Genomic DNA, 25,661 nt, shown 5'->3' on the forward strand with positions numbered 1-25,661 from the left:
TTCATTAAAAACGAGGGAAAGGGATCCTGAGTGGGCAAAACGAACAAATATTTATTATAATACCACCGATGGGAATGGTAGATAGGTGGCTTGGCTTCAGCAACAACAGAAACCAGGAATAAGAGAGAAAGACAGACATTGAATCTGTACGACACGGCAGACAACAGGGTCACCAATATCTCTCTCAGTTCCACATCTTGTGGCGCCTCCACCAGAGAACTCTTTCCCAGTTCTAGGTTGAAAACTGTGTCAGAGATGACTGGCCCAGTTCTGGATGAGGTTGCTGGGTCACTCCACTGTGGCAAAGGGTTGGGTCTATGAGAACACAGCAGCCACCATGTGAACCCCTGGCTGGCGTGGGAGTCGAGCAGTTTCTAAAAGGACAGATCCCACAGTTATCCCCCTTACAGTCTTGCCCTCTTGGGCCTTAGTTTCATGTTCTGTAAAATGGAGAGATGATGTCCAGAGATGCTCAGGAGTAACTGGGGCACTAGGCCTGGAGGGTACATGGGAAAGCTCGGGTCATTTGGGGCTCTGGGATGTGATGTCTGTGGTAGTTTCTCCCTGTTTCCAATGACCTGGGGGTGCAGACTTCCCTGGTTAGTGAGACACAATGTTCCTCAAGGAGGATCCAATTTAAGATCTTCCCCCTCCCCAGCCCCACGTTATAGATCAAAAAACAGAGACCCAGGGAGGTCCAAGGTCATACCTGAGTCTCTCTGTGAGGAGAAGAGATTTTTGGCTTAAATAAGGCCAAGAGGAGTGTTCCTATTGGAGGAAGGGGATGGAAGGGAATCTAGTTGCCTCCTAAGGTACTTCTTGAGGCTCCCAAGAGTGAAGGTGACCTGTCAACTAATAAAATAACCACTCATCACTTACCTGTGGCACTCTACAGTTTACAGCATGATTTCATGTCCCTTATCTGCTACTTCTCACAACAGCCCTATAAGGCAAAGCCAACAATGAAACAGAATAATCAGTTTTTGGACAGCTGAGGAAACTGGCCCACAGTCAGATGATCAGAAAGCAGTGCATCAGGGATTCAAGCTCAGGCCACCCAATATGGGGCTGTACTCAACTGGGCACCACAGCTCCCTGTTCTCATTCTCTTTGGCAAACTTAACTCCCTGGGTGCCATTGAAGGAAGTGGTTTTGAAGTGTGGGTCTTCATGCTCTGGACGTGGCCTTCAGGTGCTGGCTGGGATGGTCCTTGATGACTGCCAGATCTCATATTCCAGGCCAGCCAGGCCCTGTGCCTGAGTGTGGAAAGAATTCTCCGGGAAATTTAGTAAGTTGAGACACTAACCTCATAAGGCAGGAGCTTTTGAGATGAAAGGGACAGTGTCTTTCAGAATCTTGTCTGCTAGAAAAGAAGACAAGGTCATATGTAGACTGGTGATTAACCTGTTCAAACGGAGTGGGTTCAGAACCTTCAGGAAATTCATGAGCTGAAGGGGAGGAACTGCACACACCTTGCTCCCAGAGTCAGACCTGGGTTCTGACATTGGCCCTGCCACTTACCAGGTACATGACCCTGGACCGGATCTTTGATCTCCAAGAAGCATGTCTCAAGGTCGACCTCCAACCTCTGTCAGGCTGGTATCCCAAGCCCTCCCTGCTCCACCTTTTCCTGTCTTCTTGCATGGGTAAGGAAGCGTTCAGTGACAAATGACAGAAATCCAACACCGTGGCGTAAGTTCAGGTGGATCCAGAGGTTCCACAGAGGTCATCAGGTCTCCTCCCCTGCTGCTGTCCTAGCTCTGCATTCCTGTGTTGGCTTCAGTCTTAGGGAGTTACTGGAATTACTTGAATAGGATGGGAGAACACGAGTGATACCACATGGTGAGGAGGAAAGAACATGGGCCCTGAGGCCAGATGGACTTGTACTTGAATCTCTGCTACCAGCAAGCTGTGTGATCTTGGTTGTGTTTCTTGCCTCTCTCAGCCTGTTCCTTCACTTGTCTTGATATAATGACCCCGACACCTCAGAGTGTTGATGTCAAGTTCAAGTGAGGTAACCTATGTGAAAACGCCTGGCACAATAAATGTTAGGAAGAAAATAAAAAACACATATGAAGGAAACGTAAATCCAGCAGCGCTCTGGTTTTCTTTGGGAATGGTAGAGCAACTTCGAGCAGAGGCTGCTGGGAAGGGAAGTAGTCTGCATGTGTAGAGATCACAAACCAGACGCATTCTTGTACTTGAAGCCACAGTTGGGGTCTCCGAATGAATAGCGGGGTCAAGAAGTCTGGGGTGGAATCCAGACCCGACATGGCCAAACCTCGGGCCTCAGTTGCATTGTCTGTAAGGCAGGAAGCTGGCTGAGAGTAAGCATCTCTTACATTGCACAGGGTGGGGTGGTTTCCCTCTGATGCTTCAGTCTCATCAGCAATGACACCCCTTCCCATGGACCACAAGGCCCCACCTGCTCATCTTCACTCACCCCTCTGATGTCACTGCCACCTACTCTGTCCTTTGTTCACCGTTCCAGGCAGGGCGGCCATCCTTCCAACAAATCAAACTTCTGTCCTGGCCTCAGGGCCTTTGTTCTTGATGCTCCTTCAGCATGGAATGTCCACCATCCATGGGCTCTGCCTGGCTGGCTTCTTCCTGTCATTCAGGTCTCACTTCAAAAGCCATCTCTTCAGAAAACCTGCCTGGATCACTCTACGTAAAGGGGTCTCTGGGGCGCCTGGGTGGCTCAGTTGGTTGAGCGTCTGACTTCAGCTCAGGTCGTGGTCTTGCAGTTTGTGAGTTCAAGCCCCGCGTTGGGCTCTGTGCTGACAGCTCAGAGCCTGGAGCCTGCTTCAGATTCTGTATCGCCCTCTCTCTCAAAAATAAATATTTTTTAGGGGCGCCTGGGTGGCGCAGTCGGTTAAGCGTCCGACTTCAGCCAGGTCACGATCTCGCGGTCCGGGAGTTCGAGCCCCGCGTCGGGCTCTGGGCTGATGGCTCCGAGCCTGGAGCCTGTTTCCGATTCTGTGTCTCCCTCTCTCTCTGCCCCTCCCCCGTTCATGCTCTGTTTCTCTCTGTCTCAAAAATAAATAAACGTTGAAAAAAAAATTAAAAAAAAAATATTTTTTAAAAATTAAAAAAAAGCTGTCTCTCTCTGCATCTTCATGCATGCACATGTGCAAACACACACACGTACACACACACGCACACACTCACATATTGCTCACAATCTCATTACTGTTTTCTTTTCCTTATGGCACTTCATCCTCCTCTGAAATGATGGTTTATTTATTTACACGTGACAGACTCGCTGTGAATATGCGTTACAGTTGCACTAGTGACTCAACTATTGCCGGCATCAGTGCCGCGGATGATGTGGTTTTCTGAAATGGAGACCAGCTCTTGGGAAAGCTCCACACAAAACAAACCGCAAGTGTCCCTTCATTCCACATAGTTCATTCTTGGAAAATTAATAGTGAAACCTTGCACAAAGTACTTTGTGTTTAGAGGTCAATGAGGTTTGGTTTTGAATAAGGTGTTGATAAACAAGTTTCTCACCAACAGAAATGTCCAGTGGGGTTTGATGCTGTGCAGGACTGCCCAGAATGCACTGCAGGACGCCTAGCATCCTGCCTCTGCCCATTAAATGCTGACCGGATCCTGCGGTCATGGTCACAACAAACCATTCTGAAGCATTTCCAGCACGCTCCCTAGTGGTCAGTACCGCACACTATTGGAATCCCCTATCTATAGAAAGGGCGTAGCACTAGGGGCACCTGGACGGTTCAGTCGGCTAAGCGTCCGACTCTTGGTTTCGGCTTAGGTCACGATCCCACAGTTCATGAGTTCGGGCTCCACGTTGGGCTCCACACTGGCAGTACGGAGCCTGCTTGGGATTCTCCTCCTCTCCCAAGCTCTCTGCCCCTCCCCCACTTGCTCACGCGAGCATGTTCTCTCAGAATGTAAACAAACTTAAAAAAAAAAGCGTCTAGTACTAAATACCTCAGAGTCTGTGCAAAAAGATGAAACAACCTGAAAGGCTCGGCAGTGTGTCTGATGTCTAGTAAGTGCTTAGTAAACGGGAATTTACTTCATCTCTTCTTTCCACCTTCTGGCCACAGGTTCTGAGTCTGAGCAACAGGGAACACCTGTCATCAAACCCTGGCAACAGGAAGGAAGACACTGACTCTTTCAGGGAATAAGGGGAGTAAATTAGGCAACAAGAGACACACATCACCCCCACTCCCAGAGGGCTGACAGAATAGCACGACGTTATGCAGAGAGACTGTGGAACTATTATATTAAACACTGTAGAGCAATGTGACTCAAGAGACCCGCACTCACTTTTTGGTGTAACTCCGTTCCTTCCCTGCTTTGGTATAAACTTTGAGACTGAGAAAACCTGGGGTGGGGCGGGCTAGCGACGTATTTCTGGATGAGGATGGGCCACAGGAGGACAGCTCCGCTCTGAGTGCTGGGCTGTGCCTGGCCCAGTTCCATGCAACAACAGAGATGAAGGATGTCATGGTGACCTTACATCCAGACTCTCACACCAGACCCTCTGCATAGGCCGGTCACTCTGCCCAGGAGGTCTTCGATCCCTCACTTCTTGCCCTTCCTTGACCTGGCCATCTCTTGCCTATTTCAAGTTCAAGATGCACGATTTCCAGAAAAGCTTCCTTGGACACCCCAGCAGAATTGACTGTCATTCTCTCCTCCTGTGTCCATGGTCGGTGAACTTCTTTCCACTGTGGTATTTCCATGTGCACTTGACTGACTCCCCATCTGGTCTGCAAGAACTATGTCTGGTTTATCTTTATCTCCCTGACGACTAGCTCAGACTGGGCACACAGTCGGCATTTACTCCCTACCCTACCTACTTCTCCCCCAGCTTTGGATTCTGAAATAAACATACGACACAGTCAGTGTCGCAGAGGTTCCCAACACCATTATCCAGGCTACAGAGGGAGGATCTCCTTTTTAAAAAGAAGAAAGTCTTGTGTTCCAAAGGACAGTTTATTTAAAACAAAGGTGACAATGTGTAGGAAGTAGGAAAAACAACAATTCTAACATAAAAGCACACAGGAAGCACCTCAAATTAAAAAAGGTGCAGGGGAGGAAGCTATGTTTCATACATATACAAACTGCTGACCTCAATTGATTATTTACATCCAAACTTTATAAAATAGCATTTCAAGTCAGCACTTAAGCCAGTGTTATTAGTTTTTATTACAAAAAGTTAAAGCTACAAACTTCACATTTTTAAGTTGTACATCTGCAACAGCATTTAAGCTTTTTCCAAGTTGGTTCGAGTGCAAGCTGGTAGAGGAGATTTTTTTTTTTTTCCCCAGACACAAAAAAGAACATGGAGTCCAAATACAATGAATATAATCCTGATGAAAACACAGAGTGCGTAAGAAAGGATGGGGTGGGAGGCTGAGGACTGGGAAGAAACAATTTTCCAGGAAATAAGGAGCTGCAGTCTTTAGAGGCAATGTGGTGTGCTAGAAAGGGCACTGGAATAAGAATCAGAAAACCTGCATTTGAATCCTAGCTCCACCATACTTTAGCTGCATGACCTTGAGCTTAAAAGACTTCACCTCTCTGAGTCTCAGTTTCCTTATCTGTAAAAAGAGGACACTAATACCTATACCTCCCGGAGCTATTAAGTTTTAACAGATATAAGGCTATTCAGATTATCTATTTTCTTCTTGAATGAGCTTTGGTGTTTTGTATCTTTCAAGGAATTCGCCCATTTTATTTAAGTTACTGAATTTATTAGCATAAAATTGTTCATGATATTGTTCTTAGCCTTTTAATATCTGTAGGAGCTTACTGGTGCCACCTCTCTCATTCCTGATATTGGTAAGAGCTACTGAGTTTTAAATGGTATAATAAATCTCTGGCATCTGACAGGTGCTAAAGAAATGTTTCCTGGATCAGAATACACAGTCTCAAGGAGTCAAGCTATAGCTCTCCAGTGGCTTCAGAATTTTGGTTCTATCTATCTATCTATCTATCTATCCATCCAGTCACTCATCAGCCAGCCCCCAGCCAGCCAGTCAGCCAAACATCCATCCATCCATCCATCCATCCATCCATCCATCCATCCAGTTGGTGACTGGGAGAAGGGACAAAGAAAAAAGGAAAAGAGAAATTTCTTCATAATTACTGATGAGGAAGCAATCAAGATATTCTTGGAGAATTTGAGATTTTTAAATCTCAAATCTCAATCTTTTTAGGCCACAACTAGGTGAGGGTCCTTGTTTCTTAAAAGTAGAGAATAGGCGAGGTGCAGAGTCCCTGGAAACTTGAGTCAAAAATGCTGAGGCAATTACTGAAGCTCGGGACTCAATGAAAGCAAGCTGACCTAGCCTGTAGTTGGTATTCAAGGGGAAAAAATGACTGGGACTTGCTCCTCTGGCTTTCCGTCACTAGAAAACAAATACACCTTGTCGGGAAATGTATGTGGTCCAAAGAAATTGACTTCTGGCCAAAGGGTTCTGTCTCGCTAGACTGGTGAGCAGTGTTCTTTGTTGGACCAGCATGGTGGGTGCACACATGCCTGAAAGAAAATAAACTACGGATCAAGATTCATGACCCAAGAATATTTACGGGGAAAAACGAAAACCTTCTTTTACTTGGATCTAGCTTAGGAAGGAAGAAATGGGCATTCCTCTCCCGTCTGGCCAAGTGCAAAGTCCTTTCTAAAGAGAAAGAGGCTGAGGCAGGCCTGTTCGTTAGCACAGCAGATGGTGTGGGGGAATGCACGCTCCGTGCTGTGGTTGGTGAGACTCACTTGGCTGTCAGACTTGACTACTAACTCAGCTGTTTCCCAGCCTAAAAATGCCAGTGAGAGTTATTTATTCTGTGCGAGAAAGGTGGTCACTTCGTTTTAAAGATTTGTGACTTTCCTTTTCCCTGTAAATATTGGTCTCACATGGTGATGCTATGAATCCTGATTCAGCCACTTACTAGCTGTATTGCCCTGGGAAAGAACTTTTTTTCTGTCTGAACTTGCTCCTTCATCTATGAAGTGGAGATAAAGTACTTAACATATAGGGTTATCCTGAAGTTTGGATCTCACATATATAAAAAGCCCACCTAGCTCAGTGCCTGGTGTCTACTAAGTGGTCAATGAATATTAGCTGCCATTGATTATTCTAGCGGGATCCTCTAGTCGTCCTCTGTTCTCTGTATCTAACACATAACTGCCTAACTGGCCAAACCCTGCAGATCAACCACTGCCTCTTACATTTTTAAAAACTTGCTTTAATTGCAAAGAACAGAATCTGGCCAGAGAAGAGGAACATTCCCTGCCTTTCCATTGATTCCCAGGTTTGGGAAGCAAAAGCAATTATGGAGTTGAATTACACTATCCTTAGGTACAACCCAGTCAGTGCTCTCCCAGCAGGGGCGCGGGGGCGGGGGGGGGGGGGTGCGGGGATAATTAAAAATGAGCAGACATTTGCCTTTCCTCACTGTCTACTCTTTGCTGTGCGATGACAGGACATGTGGCCTTGAGCCCATGCTGCAGAGGGATGGCCAGTGCTGTTCTGTGAAGCCCTCTGATCTTAGGCCCGAAATTGCCCACATGGTGCCTCTTACTAGCCAGCAGGCGCTGCAGGGCTCCGGAAGGGCCGAGACTCAACCATCAGGCTCCCCCTGGGGGTCTCAGAGCCAGTCGCCCTCTGAAGGGACCAAGCAAGACCAAGTCTGCCTTGTAGGCCTCTTGGGGAAACTTTACCAAAACTGACACAGGTTTCTCCCCTTGGACGGGGCTGCTTGGATCAGGGCCCGGGGTGAGGAGCTCTGGTCTAGTCTCAGCTCTTCAGCTTGCTTTGTGATCTTGTCACCATGTCACTTCCCCTCTCCAAGCCTCATTCGGGCCCTTCGGTCCCTTCCAGTTGTGGCATTCTGTGGGCCCAGATGGAGCCTCCTGGAGAACAGATCTTAGTCTGATATTCAGGTATCCTTTCCAGACCCCTCAGCAGTAAAGTAAAAAAAGAAAACAGTCACATATTGGAATATGATCACCAAAAGCAATGCCATCTACCCATGTCTGTAAGGAATGCGGAGCAAAATGCATGCCCCTGTGCGATCTTCACATGATCAATGAGAAGTCCGAAGACACCTTCTCTTCTGTGGCCTGCACACAGCCCCGTGTTTGCTGAGAGGACCTGGCAGGCCCGTTCCTGCATGGGGTCACGTCTCCTCTTAAGGCACTGGGCAGTATCTGTGCTGTGACTTTAGGCGGTTGGGAGAGTGGAAATGGATGAAAGGCATTGAAGCCACAAGGGGCAGTTTACAAAGAGGGTGCCAGGCTTCTCCTGGGACTCAAAAAGTAAACACAAACTCTCAAGGCTTTCCCGTGGACATGGTCAGTGGCTCCAGAAGCCAGAGATGACCCACCCAAGGCTCAAACCATGGGGAGAGAACTGGCCCAAACCTAATTTTTAATTGCAGCCCTGCAAGAGGGTGAGGTTGGCCCCTGGGAGCTGAGTGACCCCAACAGCCTCCCGCTGTCCCCTGCCCTCGTGTCCCACAGTACCATAATCTTACAGAAAAGAGGCCAACTGTTTAAAACTGTACCTGTACAGAGATGCCACCACCACACTCAGTGGGGAATCCAGTTATAATTTATATATATGTGCATATTTATATATTTTTAAAAAGTTTTCCAGAAAGAACAATCGAAAGCTATTGGAAGAAGAAAGACAAGACAACATGTAACACTTTCCCAGCTATCACTCATCTAGGAGTCTCTGTTCCTGGGGTTAAAAACTCTGAGTTTAAAAGCGCTGATATGCATCCTTTGAAATAATATAACTGATCGATTTAAATACATACACAAGATGGCGCGCTGACGGCAGGCAGCCCTTCCCACTGGTGCACTTCCTGAGTTCACGGAGGCGAAGGTGCCGTGGAAAAATGACAGGGCGGAAGTGTTGGCTGACAAGCCTGAGTGGCGAGCAGCCAGGGTTCAGCGAAGGCCTGGTGCGCAGGCTGGGGCCCTCCTGGCCGGGCCTTCTCAGAAGTTCTGCTGCCGCCGCTTCTTAGCCTCGATGGCATCCAGGATTGGCTGCCTCTTAGACTGGTACTTCTGCCGGATCTCTTCGATCTCTTGCTCCATCATGGGGTCGAGGGCCAGGAGCCTCTTCTGAAGGTCCTCTACTGTCCAACTCTTAAGCTAGAAGAAGTGGAGCGTACAGTCACGACAAAGCCAACGTCAGCACAGAATAGCCGAGAAGCCCAGCCTTTCCGGTCACCCAGAAGGGAAGGGTTTGTGGTCAGACCAGGTTGGAGGGGGGGCAGTGGCTGGAAAGGGACAATTCATTCATAAATAGCATGCCACCAGGCTTTTTGGAGATAATTTATCCCTGGACAAGTTGTAAGTGCTAATCTCTTTGACTTACCTTGCTTTGACCAGAAACTTAAGCAATAATACTTTCATCTCTCCTATCTTTTCAACAAATTACGTATCAATTTATTAAAATAACAGCCACTTGGTGTAGGCAAAATAATGCTTGCCCCCCTAGTTCTTGTCTCCTGCTTGTTCATGTTACCTGTGAGATGAGTGTCTGGATGGTGACCGTGTCTCTTTCTGCATACCACACCAGGGAGGAGGGATGCTCACTGAGGATCAGATGCCATCCCCTGTACCCCCAGTGTCTCGGCACTTGTCTTACTAATAATCATCGGGTGCTAATTACATACCAGGCACCACTCTAAGCAATTCCTATGGATTACCGACACAGGCGTCTTGAGAATGCAGATACAACCCTTGGGCAGGGAGTGCGAGGGGTAGTTGGAAACTTCTGAGATTAAGTTTCCATCATCCGGAGAAAAAAACAACAGAACTTGATATATAAATTAATAATAAAAGGTAGCATTTATAGTGTTTTTCTATGTTCCAGATGCTCCATGCTTTACATACATTGACTCATGTCATCCTTGCGACAAGCCTACGACTTGCATATATCATTATCTCCATGTTACAGATGAACAAGCCAAAAAAGAGGGTGGTGAAGAAAACTGTCCCCGGTCTCATGGCTAGTAAGTGGCAGAATCGAGATTCAAACCCAGGCAGGAAGGCCCCAGAGTTCATGCTCTTAACAGGGATCACAGAAGAGCAGACGAGCAAAGCACAGGTTTGAGAACCAACTCAATCTGTGGTTAAAACAAACATGGCTCTGCCTCTTGCAAATGCTGAGATTCAGGCAAGTCACCTGTCTCTCCAGGCCGTCCTCACCCATAGAGATGGGACAGCCATGCCTCGTCATGCTTATTTTAAGAATTAAATGAGATCATGTCTGTAAAGATGCTAGCACAATCCCTGGTACACCGTGTGCTTAAAGATGGCAGTGTGTGTTACAACCCTCCCTCTACCAGAGCCCAGGAGTGTGTTCATGTTCAACATGTGTCTGCAGCTGTCGGGCAAGTGGTTTCACTGCCATATGTAAGGAGGGTCACTGACTCCAAGCAAGGCCAGTCCTGGCTGCCAGGGATGGGAATGAAAGCCAACATTATCCACAGTGGGTGGTGATAAATTCTGTGAGCTCACAACCAGTTTAATAGGTGCCGTGTTTCAAGAACTCAAAGGCTCACTCAAGTCTTAGCAGAGATTTATGGAATCAACATGTCCCTCAGCCCCTCCCTGAGGCCCCAACAGGGAAGTGGTAGAGGAAGGGGGTGAAGGAACCTCTTTCTGTCCGCCCTTCCTCTACAGGGTGGGGTGTGACCGAGTGTGAAGTGCTTACAGTGGCTTCCCCAGGAATGGTTTAGTGACCTGTCGCCACAGGAATTTACCTTGGCCAGCTTCAGGGAGGTGGTCTGAGAAGCAAGAAAGGCCTAACAGTTCAAGACGAAAGGCTCTTTGTGATGTGGGAATGCAGACAGCGAGTGTGGGGGATGCTGGAAAGTTGGGCTGAAGAAACCGCATCTCGTTTCCAGCCCAGCCTGTGGTTTTAGACCAGCAGGAGGGTGGTGTTCTGGGCCCAGGGACACTCCCCAAGAGCAACGCTCACCTCGTCGTTGGCTTTTTCAGTTCCTTCTCCAGAAAGAAGCTACCCCAGACCTAATACCTAATGTTCCCAGCAGTTGAGGTGTTAATCTTAAGGGTCACAGATCATCAGTCCGTAGAGGCTGTGCAATCTTAGACAAGTAACTTCCCCCTCTGAACCCCTCAGTGTCCTCCTCCAGAGAAGAGACACCAGTTCTGCCGTCCCTGGGCTCTAATGAAGATCAGATGACTTCACGGGTTGACGTTCTCAGCACAGAACTTCACATGGTATGCATTTCCCAGACAGTAAGCATGCCATAAACTGTAGTGGTCACCACAGTTATTAATGACCGCTATTGTTGCTGGTATTAATACTATCATTATTATTATTATTTTGGAAAGTCTCTAATCTCCCATAAACAAGCTGTTCCTATAACCTCTGATCCAAGCCAGAGTCAAACAAGTAAAAAAGAAAATACTCTACTCTATTTTGGGCTAACAGTGCCTAAGGGTTGGCATTTTCGCATACCATCTGTTACCTTATTTATAGTTTAACAAAATATGTTTTTATCCAGCCATCGTATATTCACTGAACACCTACCATGGGCCAGGTAGGCACACAGGATACTTCCGTGAAAAAAAAAACCCAAAACAAAACCCCCAAATAACTGCCCTTGTGAAGCTCACATTTGAATGAGGTGAGACAGGCAACTGAGAATTAAATGACTCAGAAAATGACTCTTACATTAGAGGGTGATGGGGAAAGAAAAGAAACAACACAGTGAAGGAAGGGGAGCTGGGGATCGGGAGGCTTGCTCTTCATCATCCATCAGGATGAAGCGTCAACTGCGAGATGAAGAAATCAAAGTCAGTGGAGCAGCACTGGCTTTCTGGTTTGTTCGGCAGCTTCGGGCAAACCCCTTCTCCTCCCCAGGCCTCCGTTTCCCCACCTGTAACAGAGGGCTGCTGAGATGACCTCAAGATCTTGTTGGACTCAGTATTTCTCATCTATGACCCATGGATCGTGTGCATTGGAATCACTTGTAACCGTTAAAGGTTACAAGTCGTGAGCTACTCGATCACTCCCCGCCCCCGCCCCCCCCCCCCCCCCCCCCGCCAGATAAGGACTTTGCATGCTAAAGAAGCTACTCGTTTGTTCCTTGTAATTCCTCAAGTGTGATGAGCCTGGTTCTACATCCTCCTTCCCGTTTTCCTGACAGCAAAATTCTCACAAAGTAATTGCTGCCTGTCTCGGGTCAAGGCTTCTAGGTTTCCAGTTTCTGCACAGCCCTTCTGCCCTTGATCTAATCTAAAGGCCACAACATGAACCCCTGCTTTATCTCCACCACCTTTGGGCTAATTTACTTGCCCTAAGGCTTTGTTTGGGCTTAAGTTACACCTGACCCATTAGAACACGGCCAGCCAGTCACCGCTAATGCCTCAGTCACACTCCAGATATGGATTTTTCTGAAAACAAGCTCAGAGAATGGTTTCATGGCGCCAATGTAGCATCTCACCTTCCTGGTCCTTGGTGGCATAAATAAATTTCAAACGGATATCTTGCAGAAGAGTAACTGTGATGCTCAGGTTTTGCTATAGCCAGAGTTGTGACGGAGCACACCGCGGCCCGCCACCCCCCTTCCCGGACCGTGCAGGGGCTGAGCCGTTTTCACCAGCTGCAGGAAGTCCCACCCTGTAGCACACCTCATCTGTCCCCTCGCACTTACATAGCCTCTCTAGACTGTGACTCCCCATGTCCATCTGCAGACCAGCATTCTCCTCTGAATTCCAGGCTCACACACCCAGGGAAGGTCCTGCTTTATATCCCCATCCCAGATCAGCTCGTGGAAATCGGCACCTTAACGCCAACCAAAAGAAAACTCTCGAGTCCCACCCCTCCCAAACGGGCAGATCTATTCTCCTTACATCCAGGTCTTCCCCGTCTCAGGAGTGGTACCACCGTCCTGCCAGGTGCACAGAAATCATCCCTGATTCTTCCTTCCCCTCACCACCCCCTGCCCACAACCCATCCTTCGATCTCATCTCTAAAACGCTAGGGTGACCCAAATCCAGCCCCTCAATCCAGGCCACCGTCATCTCACAGCAACGAGCATCATTAAAAATACAGAGATGAACCTGATCGAGTCCCCCTGTGTTTCCTGCTGCACTTAGAATAAAATCCCCAGGGCTACAAAGGCTGTCCATCTCTGGCCTCACAGTCCCCTCGAACTGCATCACCTACCACTCTCCCTTTTGTTCGGGACACTGGCTACCCTGTATTTCAAATCGTCAGACAAGCTGCACTTTTTCTGGCCTCAAGGGCTACATGGTGACTGATCCTTCTGCCTGGATGGGTCGTCCTCAGTTCTTCCTTATCTTTTAGGCCTTGGCTCCAAGGTCAACTCCTCAGAGAATCTGAGAAAGCCTTCCCCTAAGCACTTATCTAGAAAGGTCGCCTGCCCTACATGCATTGTTGTGCCTCAGCCCATAGTTTGCTTCCTTCAAAACGATGTGGCACGAGGTAATCAATCAATCGTTCTTATTTATTTTCTTTCATTTAGTGCGTCTCTCACTAGGACAAAAGTTCCAGGAGAACAGTGACTCTGTCTTGTTCACTACACCATATGCAGGAATGAATAAATTGCCCTTTGTTTCCAATCAAATAATAACGGAAGCCACTGAAGTCTAGGGGGAAGTTCCCCAAGCACCGCCACAGGCAGCAGGGCTCTGGGCGAGGAGCGGAGAGGCCCCGGTGTGGAACAAGGAACGAGGCATGCCCTTCAGGGAACTTGTATTCCTCTCAACATTCTTTTGGCATCGAAGGAAGTCTCTGCTCCCTGGAATCTCATTGGTGTGTTTGATACTGAATGACGAGGAGGAGGTCTCCAGCCCTGGCTGAATCACCTCTAATGGGCACGTCCACTTTAATTTTTCGTTCCGACAAAAAGGAACTACTACTTTGGAAAAGGATGAGGTAATCAAGAGAATAAGACCTGATCCCTGGGGACAAGACAAAATGAATGCCAAGCCCCGAGCCCCAGGCTCATTAATGAAGGTGGGTTGTGCTGAAGAGAGCAGACCAAGCGCAGGGAGAGGTCACAGAAGGAAAGAGAAACAAAAATAAGCCTCTTCACAACCATGGTTATTTAGAATTCTCTGACCACTCGGATGCTAATCAACACATCAGTCTTGAGTGCACGGCAGTGGGCGGGCTCCGAATCTGACGGTACTGATGCTCTGGCGCTGTGCTGACTGTAGCTGACCAACACTTGGCCTTCCCTCACCCCGTGTGACGTCTGTCGACGGATGTCTGAGCAAGTAAAGGCAACCACACACGCGCAGGGAGATTTCTCTTAGAGGCTGTGGTCTCCGGAAATGTTCCGCATCCTCAAGGAGGCAGTTTTTCAGTGTGAACTTTGGCCTCACCCTGTTTTAGCCAGATACGACGCCATCTTACCACTGGATTCTACACTTAGACATTGAGGCGGTACGTTAATTTCTTGAGCTTATGCCATGCGCCCAGCACTGAGCTAAGTGTGTGTCCGCACAAATCAATCTATCTGCAAGGCAGGTATTATGACTGACCTCCTTTTACAAATGAGGTCAATGAGGGTACGAGTGAGCAAGCAGTTTGCCCAAAGTGATACAGCAAGGAACCGGAAAAGACTGTAACCACCACCCTAAGGGTTTCTGGAAACAGGCCTATCTGTTAGTGAACAACATGGAAGGCCAGAAGAATTACAAATTCGGCTGATGTTAAATACGTTAGATGGCCTTCGCATTCAGAACTGCCACTGCTAGGGGCGCCTGGGTGGCTCAGTCGGCTAAGTGTCCGACTTCAGCTCACGTCACGATCTCACAGTTTGTGGGTTCGAGCCCCGCGTCAGGCTCTGTGCTGACAGTTCAGAGCCTGGAGCCTGTTTCAGATTCTGTGTCTCTCCTCTCTCTCTGATCCACCCCGTTCATGCTCTCTCCCTCTGTCTCAAAAATAAACGTTAAAAAAACCCTCAAAATTGCCACTGCTAGTGATGATGGGTGACTTCAGGGAAGTCACCTGACCTCTCTGGGATCTGGTTTCCTCATCTGTAAAATGGGGATGATACTGTCTACTTGGCTGCCTTTCCTCAAGTAAAACCACCAAAGGCCTACCAAGTGCCAGGCACCACTGCAGAGGGGCAGTGACTCAACTCATGTTTGCTAAACACGCTGCAAACTGAACCAACCAGCTTTCCTGGCAGCTCTACCGGGCCAGGCACACTGCAGGGCAACAGGAACGTAAAAGGCGGTATGTGTCGGAGAAGCAGCTGGGCTTTGGGGCAGGAGCACCGGCTTTGGGTCCCACGGACCGGGGTCCCACGGCAGCTCTGCCCTTAGGAGCTGGACACCCTTGGGCGAGTCACATAATGTGTGCCTCACCTTCCCCATTTTTAGAGAGCAGTATTTCTCCACCAGGGGAAGTTGTGAGGTTCAGAGGTGTTGGGAAAGTGTATAACAGTATTGGTACACGCCAAAAACAAAGCGGGTAAGTGGGAGCTACCACCTTAAATCCCTTCTTCGGGAAACGGAGAAAAAACAGAAGTAATATAAAGAGTAGCTGCTGCTGCTGTCAGAGCTGAGCTTGATGAGCTCACGGTAGGGTGAGGACACAGCACACACACAGAGCTGTTTCTCGTGAACTCTCTGTGAGAAACCCCAAATCTCAGGAGTCGGGCTTGTCTCCCCTGGGCCAGACCACAGCAAGAGCCTCAGATTCCCAGCATCAGTACGAATATAGAAGGCTGATGGGAACTGGTTTCTCCTCAAATGGACTTAGCAACTCTGAAATTCTGAATTACCCTGTGTCAACCAGCCCGAAGAACAACTGGGAAGATCCGGCTGGTGTTTCAGACAAGTGGGGACTCAGGAATCACGGTAACAGTCGGCCCACCTTGCATGAGCAGAGTGAAGCTGAACTAAACACATCCGAATATACAGCACAGGTTCATCCTGTCCTGGCAACAAGGCCCACGGTGAACAGACAGGTCTGGTCTATGTCCAAGGAACAGGGCTCAAAGTTCTGCTCCTCCGCTGCTAGAAACTCACCTCAGAAGTCTATTGTACAAATAGTGTCGTGCTACGTCCCTAAAAAAAACCAGCAGAGAGAGACAGAGAGAGACAGAGAGAGAGAGAGAGAGAGGTGCCAAAGCGTTTGAGGACAAGCTTCAATTCTGTACTTACTGTATACTTAAGGACTCCTAATTCTGCATCTAATATCACAACCAGGATTTCTCAAACACCTTGCCCCTTCTGAACAGGTGAGTCAGGCTGATGCCCTGTCAAAGGTGATGTTTTTATAGTGGCCAAGAATGAGCAAAGAACACGCCTTTGGAATTTAGCAAGACGACAAGGAAGCTCGACAGAGCTGAACGAATCCACCAATGTGCCAATCCATACCTTCAACACCAGCCGCTAGAAGGTTAACAAAAATACACTAGAGAAAAGGTACCAAGGTCTGTCAAAATCACGTAGGGCATTGGCTTAAATCCACCAAAGATACTTATCCTTCCTTGATGTAAATTTGTCTCTATCAAGGAATGGATTCTAGATTGGAAGGAGGTGACTCTAGGAAGATTCTCAGATGATGCAATAATCTCTCAGCAGATGACTGAGAACGTAGTCATGCAGAAAAGCAGGGAGCTGACAGTCAAAACAACTTGTGTGGGCTACGTAAGCCCTAGGCCACTGAATTTCGAAACATCTTACTGCTTAAATGAACCTTGTGAGAATGTTAATGGGAAATTTCCTCTGATTCAAATTATGGTCATGCCAAAGTATGCTTCCATCAGCCCCTTATAAAATCTTCCTAATGCAAAACTATTATTAATGATTACTTCAACCCCACTTTGAGTTTACAATTACTTCAAGTCAATACATGGAACTGTTGTCAGAATTCTAACCAAAGAAAACATGGCTGCATGTGTTTAAAATATTTACCAAGAAGACTGGAATGAAATGCAGACCTTTGAACCTGGGTAAAACAAAGAAATGTGGCTCCAGGCAGGCCCAGTGATATAATGACACAAACTCTGATGCGGGTCAGAAGACCAGCCTCAAACAACCTGAAGATTGCATCCAAAGAGCCTCCTACCTAGAGAGCTCAGTACATGGTGCATGTGCTGTGTGTATGAAGGATACAATTTGATAAATGGCATAAGCCAAAAGACGAAAAGCAAAAGTGTTTTCTTTAAACAATGGGGTTTCACTATTATATAAAGTATATTACTTGCATACTGTTAATTTTTTGTGATTTATCAAAGATCATCCTTCAAGTTACACAATAAAATTAATTTTTGTAGTAGTTTTGCATGCTTAGAATTTACTCCAACGTGAACTTTCACCACTTACTCTTGAAAATCACAATGCCCCTGCTTTTGTTGTTATTTTGTTTTCCTTCTGTGAGTTTTACAACAGTCTTTGGCCAAAGGTAAAAATGTTTCGACCAAACACAGATTGTTTTCCTACCATCATGCCTCTGGCTTTCCAGAGCAAGAATGCATAAGGAACTTTCATACCCCAAACACAGATGACTAACAGATGTTAAGAGGCACTGCATTGCTGCTATGGAGAGTTACATCTTTAATTATGAAGATGTAGCGAGTACCAGCTGACACACGTGTGACGGGGGGCCTGGACAGGGCAGGAGTAGGGACGACAGAGGTGAGGGTGAGTAAAGGTGTGCATGGGGCAGAAAGAATATGGCAGGATCCCTGCACAGTAAACGTAGAGCTAAATGAGGTAGTCAAACGAGCTACAATCCATGGCGTTACCGACTCATGACTGCTAAGTAGGTGTCATCACAGAGCCACCTTTCATTGAGTGCTGTGTGCTCAGCACCTTACGTGCATTATTTCATGTAACCTCAGAACAGTCCATGAAATAAGTGGTAATATCCTACTCTACGGAGGTGGAAACTGAGGCATAAAGAAATACAGGAATTTGCTCCTGGCCCTGAAGCCAGCAAGTGTAAATGATGGAGTTAGGGTATGAGCCCTGGCACGTCTGACCGCAAAGCCCAAGCCAACCTCTTGTCAAGGCAACGTGCTACAGGAGTTGAGACAAGGAAGAATCCCTGTGGTTGGAATATCTGAGAGACCTTCCATTTTCTTATACATTTATAATAGTGTATACATATACATATATATACAATATAACAGAGGAGGAGCACTCACTCTGACTCAGAGCAAAGTCTGAATTGCAGAATTTTTAAAAATTACACGCAAATCTTGTTACTTCAAGTATTTATTGCATTCGAGATACAGGGGACTAATAAAATTAGGTTAAGTAAACAAAAGGACTTAGGAATTCACTTGTCAATATTATTAAAGCCACTCCAAATTCCTTCAGGCGCCACATTTTTTCACACCTCCATGCACCTGCTGAATATAATCCTGTCTTCAGTTTAGGGAAAGCCCATTCCACCTTCCAGCCTAGCCAGAGCTCTAACTCCTCCCTCTCCCCAACTACCTTTTCCTTCCCTGGGGTGGGAGCTATTTCAGAGAAGGAACTACATCTATTTTCAGAGAGTGAGGCCAGCAGAAAAGAGTTCTCAATAAATATTTAATAAAGAAACATATCCTTAATCTTTAAGCATTTATTTGAAAATGGTACTGACTTTTTATTCGGTTCCCTCAAGAAGCTTTGGAAATAGATAATCAATAAACAAACCTAAGAGTATAAGCTTGTTAAATAAGATTATGCCAATCAGCCCAAACTGACCCCTGCATGCCAAAATCAAAATGAACAGCTCATCTGGTATCATGACTGCAATAAAGCTACAAGGAAAAAAATGGACATAAAAATCCACTCTAGTCCTGGTTGCTTATGACAGCTAAGAAAAACTCTATTTTAAGAGTATCTCTAAGCTGGTTTATAAATTTCACACTGGAGGAAGCTAAACCGTGAGCAGAAAACTTTCAGGAAGTCGGCAAACACATAATCTAGAGTGATGGCAAATGTCTAAAGAAGGCAGAGCACAAGAACAGAGCAGAGTGTGAGGCTCTTGACATCTGAAAGCGCTGAAGGGAGACACCCAACGTCCCATCATTCTTGAGGGAATATTAATCTTTCAAAAGATATGAAAACCTAAAGCACAAACTGTACCAAGCTACTGTTTTAATGTAGCTTAATAATTCAGGAAAAGAGCTAGCTAATCACCTGAGAACCCCTGCAAGCTGGGCCTCTGTACACTTTCTCAGGCTGGAAATTTCCAAGATAACAAAAAGTCCAGGCCTTTCTCTCTCATCTTGCCAAATGAAAGAAGCCCAAAGAATCCCAAGCAAAATCTGAAAGCTAAAATACAAATTGATCTCAGTTCATCTAATAGAGGCAGTCTTGAAAGGGATCCTCGACTAAAGAAGGTCCAATTTAAATACACCCAAAGAACAAAATGTTTACAGAAAACTGGCCAAGAACGCAAACCAAAGTACTCTGAGTAAGCTACTTTGCAGGCCTGAATTTTTACAATTTGGGCTTTCTGATGTGGGAAAACTTGTAAGTGAACAGTACTTAATTTCTGGAAAGTATATAAAACCTCTGTACACTCTACTGCTGGGTAGTCCCATGTAATGAAGTGTCAGAGATTTACAACCTAAATAACCAAAAAGAAATATCCTCTCAATATCCTTTGAGGAAAAAACGAATCCTGTAACAAAAGCAGACTAGTTCTATCTGCAAAGCATGTCACAATCCTTATATAATGGCCATTGAGTCTTGGGACCTGAGCCCCCTGCAGTGTCAATAACATAAATCAGGTTAGAGGGGTGGGGTGTGGGAGTGTGTGTGTGTGTGGGGGGGTAGACTTTTAATTCTGCCAAAACCACATAATTGCTAAAGAGGAATCTGTATCATTTTTTCTTTTATTTTTCTGACTCAGGATTGTCCAAAAAGGACAATTAAGATGGCTTAATTCCTTATCCTTTCAAAGCATTAATATGTATATGTTCTTGGTGCTTTGAGACAGCCCTTTATTCTTTTCAACAAGTGTTTAATTGGGTATGGATAATCAAATGTGATTTAATTTATGCCATCGTAATACTTTTCATATGTGTACAAATTCACAAACCAGAGAAAACTCTTTGTAAAGCCCATGTGTCCTAGTTTTTTGGTTCAGAAAGGATCATCACCATATTTCTAGCATGAGCTCATCTAAGCTCAGAGATAAAAACCACTTAGCTTTTCAAAAAACAACACTTGGTTCTTCTGGTATGAAACTTTCTTTTAAATGTGTATCCTAAATGTTTTCTATAATGAGCAAGCATCATGAAGAAAGAAACTGCCTCTAACCCGCGGTCTGACACAAAGCTTTCAATCTATACTGAACGGGAGCGGGAGAACTGTGATAATAGCATGATGTGTAATATACCATGATTCATATGATCTTTATTTGTGTCTGTAAACGTATTGTTTGCAAGTTCTAATTTTCATAAATCCTTGTCCCCTCATGGAAGTGTCTGTGAACAGCACAAGCACATGGGTACTGCTGTTCTGACTTGATGGTATTTCTCTTAAAAAGAACAGGGAGAGTCTGTCAGTTGCCAGCCCCTGGCCTCTCTGCTCATGCACTGAGGTGAACAATGGCAGTCTTAGCGCTTCTCCTAGAAAGCGTGTGTGACGCTAAGCTTTCTCAGCAGAGAGGCTGGAGGAACAGTGCAGGGAGGAAGAGGCTCTCCTGAGTCTCCAGCACAGGGGCTGGCAGTGTGGCTGGGAGGACAGCTGGTGAAGTACGGCCCAGCAAAAGTCCAGGACCCGTTTTCTCTGAGACCTTGAAGCCTCGGCTTGGCCATGACCTTTCGGCAGCCATGGTGACACAGACACCGGCACCCCACCAGGGCTAACAGACTCTGAAGGCCGCCTGCCCCCACCAGCACCCACCTCTCCTTTGCTCACCCATGTTGCTGGCTGCTGATCACCTGCTCCTCAATGTACTGCAGAGGGTAGTCTATGGCGGGCCCGGAGCCTCTGCGCCAGCTCTGGTCTAGCCAAACCAGCAAACTCCCCTGCTGTGCCATGGGTCAAACTCTACTTTCTCCACTGAGGCTGGAACCCCTGGTAGTTTGTCCCCCCGTGGGCATGCTCCCTTAGCATGGGAGCCATGCTAAGAGTTTCCCTAGATCCCCAAACCACAAAGAGTTTCCCTAGATCTTATAGTAACCCCTTTATCATAGGCAATAATTCCTTGTATTAGTTTAACTCACTGTGTGGCTTCTGTCTCTTCACTGGACCCAGACTGCTACAGGGAGAAAGGCGTACGTGAGTACACATGAGCACATGCTTGGCCACTAATGGGAATACTTCCAAAATGCCAAACCCCAAATACAAATTTAAACGTGAAAACTGCCCAGACAACCTCAAATCCAGAATAGTCTAGTGTATTTACAGCCTGCGTGTGGAATTAAAATAGTCTGACTTGCTCCCACTGAAAACTGTATTATTGGTGAATAGATACACCAATTGTGGTATATCCATACAAAGAAAACTACTCAGCAATTGAAAAGAGCAAGTCCATATACATGCAACGACACGGAGGCATCTCACAACATGCTAAATGAAAGTGCCAAACACAAAAGATGATATTCTGTATAACTCCACTCACATGGCCTTGTAGGAAAGGAGACTATTGGGACAAAAACCAGGGCATGACGGAACTTTTCAGGGTAATGGAAATGTTCTAGATCTTCATTATGGCAGTGTTTATACAACTGTATCCATTTGTCAAAACTCATCAAACTGCGCACTTAAAAAGGAGCAAATTTTATGGTATGTAAATGAAATCTCAATAAGCCAGACTTTACCAAACAAAAAACTATATATTAAAAATTGTGGAAGGTATTTAAAGTCATCCTTAAAGGGAATTTTATAGTCTGATATGCATAAATTAGAAAAGAGAGAGGACTGAAAATTAGTAAACTTAACTGTCCAACTAAAGAAGGAAGAAAGCACCCAGAATAAACCCACAGAAAGTAGATAAAGGTAAGAACACAAATTTATGAATTTAAAGCCAATTCAATGGCAAGGCTCAATAAAACCAAAAGGTGGTTGTTTCAAATGACGAAAAGAAAAGAAAAGAAAAGAGAAAAGGAAAGGAAAGGGAAGGGAAGGGAAGGGAAGGGAAGGGAAGAGAAGAGAAGAGAAGAGAAGAGAAGAGAAAAGAAAAAAGAGAAAAGAAGAAAAGAAAAAAGAAAAGAAAAACCTCTGATAAGTCTGATTTTTAAAAAAGAAGAAGAAACAAATATTGGGAATGAAAAGCAAGCTGGACTTAAAGATACTGCAAAGTTTAACATTCAAAACTTTATGCCAAAAATGTTTAAAACTCAGATGAAATCAAGATTTCTAGGGAGAAAAAACGAGTAGATTTACCTGGCAAAAAACCACAGAGACCATGGACTCAGAAATCTGGCCCCAAGGACAAAGGAGGAGAGCGGCACTGTTCAGGCAGAGTTCACAATGTACAACAAAATGAAAGCCACAGAGGATGAAACAACCTTGCAAATACACACAACCCTGATACTACTGAGCAAAGGCACTTCCCTATAAGCAGGAAAAACACATGAATGCCCAGAACTTCCAGTTCTGGCAACAAGGTCCCCACAGAGTTACCTCCCAGAACTTCCTCCTGGAAAAGAGGGGGAGCTCTCCAGAGGCCAGAGATATGGTTTGTGTGCCCACCCCCCTTCCTCAGAATGCTGACACTGCTATTTCCAGTAAACCAAGGAAGCATAGAGAAAGGTAGGGCAGAGGGACCAGCCGAAGCTCCACCGGTGCTGCCTTGCTGAGACTGCAGGATTTAGGGACCTGGTTGTGTAACGATGACGATAGTAATAATAACCGTAACAATGATTTAAGCCAGTGTTTAAAAAAATATTTATTCACCATTATTAGCTGGTCACTACATTAAGCACTCTTCCTGTGTTAAAATCTCATTTGTTCTCAATTAAATCTACAGCTATAATTATTAATCTGATTCTGTGGATGGGGAAATTGAGGTTTGCAGAATCGCATAATTTGTCTGGGCAAGAGACCCAAACTGAATCTGGTTCTGTCTGGTTCTGTCTAACCCTAGTCTGTACTCTTAATGAAACATCACTCAATATCTACTATTGGTCAGGTGCTTTGCCCCTCATAATCTGAAGTCCAGGGAGGATAAGGCACAAAGATACCATCAAAGCAACACTGAATAAAGAAAGAGAATACCCAAGATTTCGTTGCTTGCCTTGCTAAGAGAGGCTTAACATGAAGACAGGCAAGGTTTACTCAAGTCAAGCGACCACAATACAAAGTGGTTAAAAGCAAGAGACTTTCTTGCATTCTCTACCTGTAAAATGGAAAAGCCAGATAATCCTAACCAACTGTACAGTCTCTGTGAGAAATAGTCAAAATAGACACATGGGTAGAAGTTCCCTGGGGACAAATTTTGGGCAAAATAAAACAACAGCATCTTTAGGCAGAGCTTTCGAGCAATGGCCTGGACTACTTCCCAGCTGTGGAATCCCCCCTTTCCTCTCAGAAATGACCAGACACAGTCAAGTGCCTCTTGTTGGAAATGCTGCAGGAGCTGGAACACGTACCCTTTAAGAACCCGTTCTGTTCTGACAGCCCATCGTTCTCTGAGACGGTGTTGGAATAGCTTATTGAGAGATGATGGCTCCAAAACATAGACCACTCGTTACCTGTGCTTCCTGTGAAGCCACAAGGAAGCGACCTCAGGGCCTAAGGTGCCAAGAGATTATGTGCAGGTCTTAGGGTCCATTTCTGATCTTCTACGCTAAGCTACCTAGGTGGAAATTCTTTCATCACTGTTCTCACTACTGCTACCAAAACTCGCAAAACCATGGTCTGCACTCTGGCTCACCATGCGGTTGGGATGAAAATCATCCTAGGGGTGCCTGGGTGGCTCAGTGGGTTAAGCATCTGAATTTTGACTTTGGCTCAGGTCATGATCTCATGGCTTGTGAGTTGGAGCCCCATACCAGGCTCTGCACTGACAATGCGGAGCCTGCTTGGGATTTTCTCTCTCTCTCTCTCTCTCTCTCCCTCCCCCGCCCCCCCCCTCTCCCCCTCCCCCACCCACATGCGCTCTCTCTCTCTCTCTCTCAAAATAAATAAACTTAAAAAAAAATCATCCTATATTTTAACAGCAGAGAATCAATGACCATGAAGAACGAACTTTAAAGAAAGGTTCCAAGCAGTCATAGATCAAGCAGTCTCAGAGCCAAACAAAGGGAATGAAAAACAGTGGCAAGTTCACAGCGGCTGAGACCATTTAAGCAACCTCCTGGGGTCACAAACCACCAGCATTTAAAAGGTCTTGCTCTCAGTGCCATTTCAATAACTGAGTTAAAAACTAAGCTCAAATTGGCTAGCACGAGTCACCAGCAGAAGCAGGCTGCTGTGACTGGAGACAAAGGCGACATTCATTTGCTGTGTGGTTTCTCAGAAAGCGTATCTAAACAGCAGGTTTCCCTGGCAATGTTGGATACATACTTCTCTTTCAGACTGCTATTCTTGGCTGGTTTTCTGAAAGTAAAAAGTACAAGATCTCATTACAGTCCCAAGTACAAGTGAATTCAGCCTTAACATACTTTAAACCCAGCTTTACAGGAAAAATAAGAAATCTGAAACAAAAATAGTATACCTTGTCAAGAACAATTTAGGGCAGTCTTCTTACCAGAAACCGCTCGGTATGATTACCCAGTAAAGATCCATTAACATGCAACTGGTGTTTATCCTGGCTAGCTCCCCGGCATCCTCGTGGCCCTGGAGCTGGAGACCATAATACTAATCATGGTCTCCATTCATCTTTCTTCCAGCACAGGATTAGGAAAAGAAACTCACCAAAAAAAAAGTGAGAAAGCAAACAAGTATGGAGATAGTCCAGAACAGAAAGGCAAGAGTCTGAGGGCACAGGGTCTCATGTTTAAAATGCTGCCTGAATTCACACTCGACAGACAAAACAACAACAAAAGCAAATGTGAAGCCTCAACTCCTAGAGCTGCCCACTGACAGGAAGACACCCAGGCTTCATAGGGCAGAGTGACCTAAAGGCAACCTAACTGCAACCAAAAAGGTTCCAAATACCGAATGCCAAATAAAAGGAGTATGATTAAGTCAAGCAAAAGAATACAATGTGAGGGACTATTATGTAATCGTCAAGTCATAATTTTATAAATGTTTTTAATGATATGAGAAAAAGTTTAAGACATGTTAAGTGAAAAGGAATCAAGATGCCGTATTACACACAGAATGATCTCAGCTATGAAAAACAATATGCAAGTATAGAAACCAGAAGCAGGTATGTTAACTGTAAATAGGGTAGTGGTGTGATGGGAGAAATTTTCTTCCCTAAGCTTTTCTTCAATTTCTAAACTGTCTACAATAGGCACGTATTCTTTTTACACAAAGAAGGGGGAAAAAACAGCATTGCAACATCTCAGGAGAACAAAGCAACACTAAAAAAGATGATGAAAAACAACACTTATCGAGTTCTTACTGTGGGCCAGGCGCTGTCCTAAGTGCTTTGTTGTTTTTTTTTTTAAGATTTATTTTATTTTTAGAGAGGGAGAGTATGAGTCGGGGAGAGGGGCAGAAGGGGAGGGAGAGAGAGAATCTCAAGCAGGCTCCACGTTGTCTGTGCAGAGCCCAATGCGGGGCTTGATCTCACGAACCATGA

At 45.8% G+C, this 25,661-nt stretch overlaps 1 protein-coding gene and 1 long non-coding RNA gene across 3 annotated transcripts in view; both read right to left on the reverse strand.

The window, feature by feature from the left end:
* Positions 1-31: 31 nt before the first annotated feature.
* LOC124504341 (uncharacterized) lies at positions 32-2,733 on the reverse strand. The gene is made up of 2 exons (XR_006960378.1): positions 1,307-2,733; positions 32-943 (listed from the first exon to the last, which is right to left on the reverse strand). It is a non-coding gene; the product is annotated as an uncharacterized LOC124504341 (long non-coding RNA).
* Positions 2,734-4,952: 2,219 nt separating this feature from the next.
* The window catches only part of STK4 (serine/threonine kinase 4), a 93,577-nt gene continuing 72,868 nt past the window's right edge, over positions 4,953-25,661 (reverse strand). For both annotated transcript variants that reach the window (XM_047068354.1, XM_047068356.1), the window contains one exon: positions 4,953-9,145. In XM_047068354.1, the coding sequence (XP_046924310.1) occupies positions 8,987-9,145 (159 nt within the window). In that variant the 3' untranslated portion in view covers positions 4,953-8,986. The remainder of the gene's footprint in view (positions 9,146-25,661) is intronic.

Source organism: Lynx rufus, unplaced genomic scaffold (genome assembly GCF_022079265.1).
Source record: "Lynx rufus isolate CCGP_SWC_20201006 ecotype Redwood Valley unplaced genomic scaffold, mLynRuf1.p SCAF_8, whole genome shotgun sequence".
Lineage (NCBI taxonomy): Eukaryota > Metazoa > Chordata > Mammalia > Carnivora > Felidae > Lynx > Lynx rufus.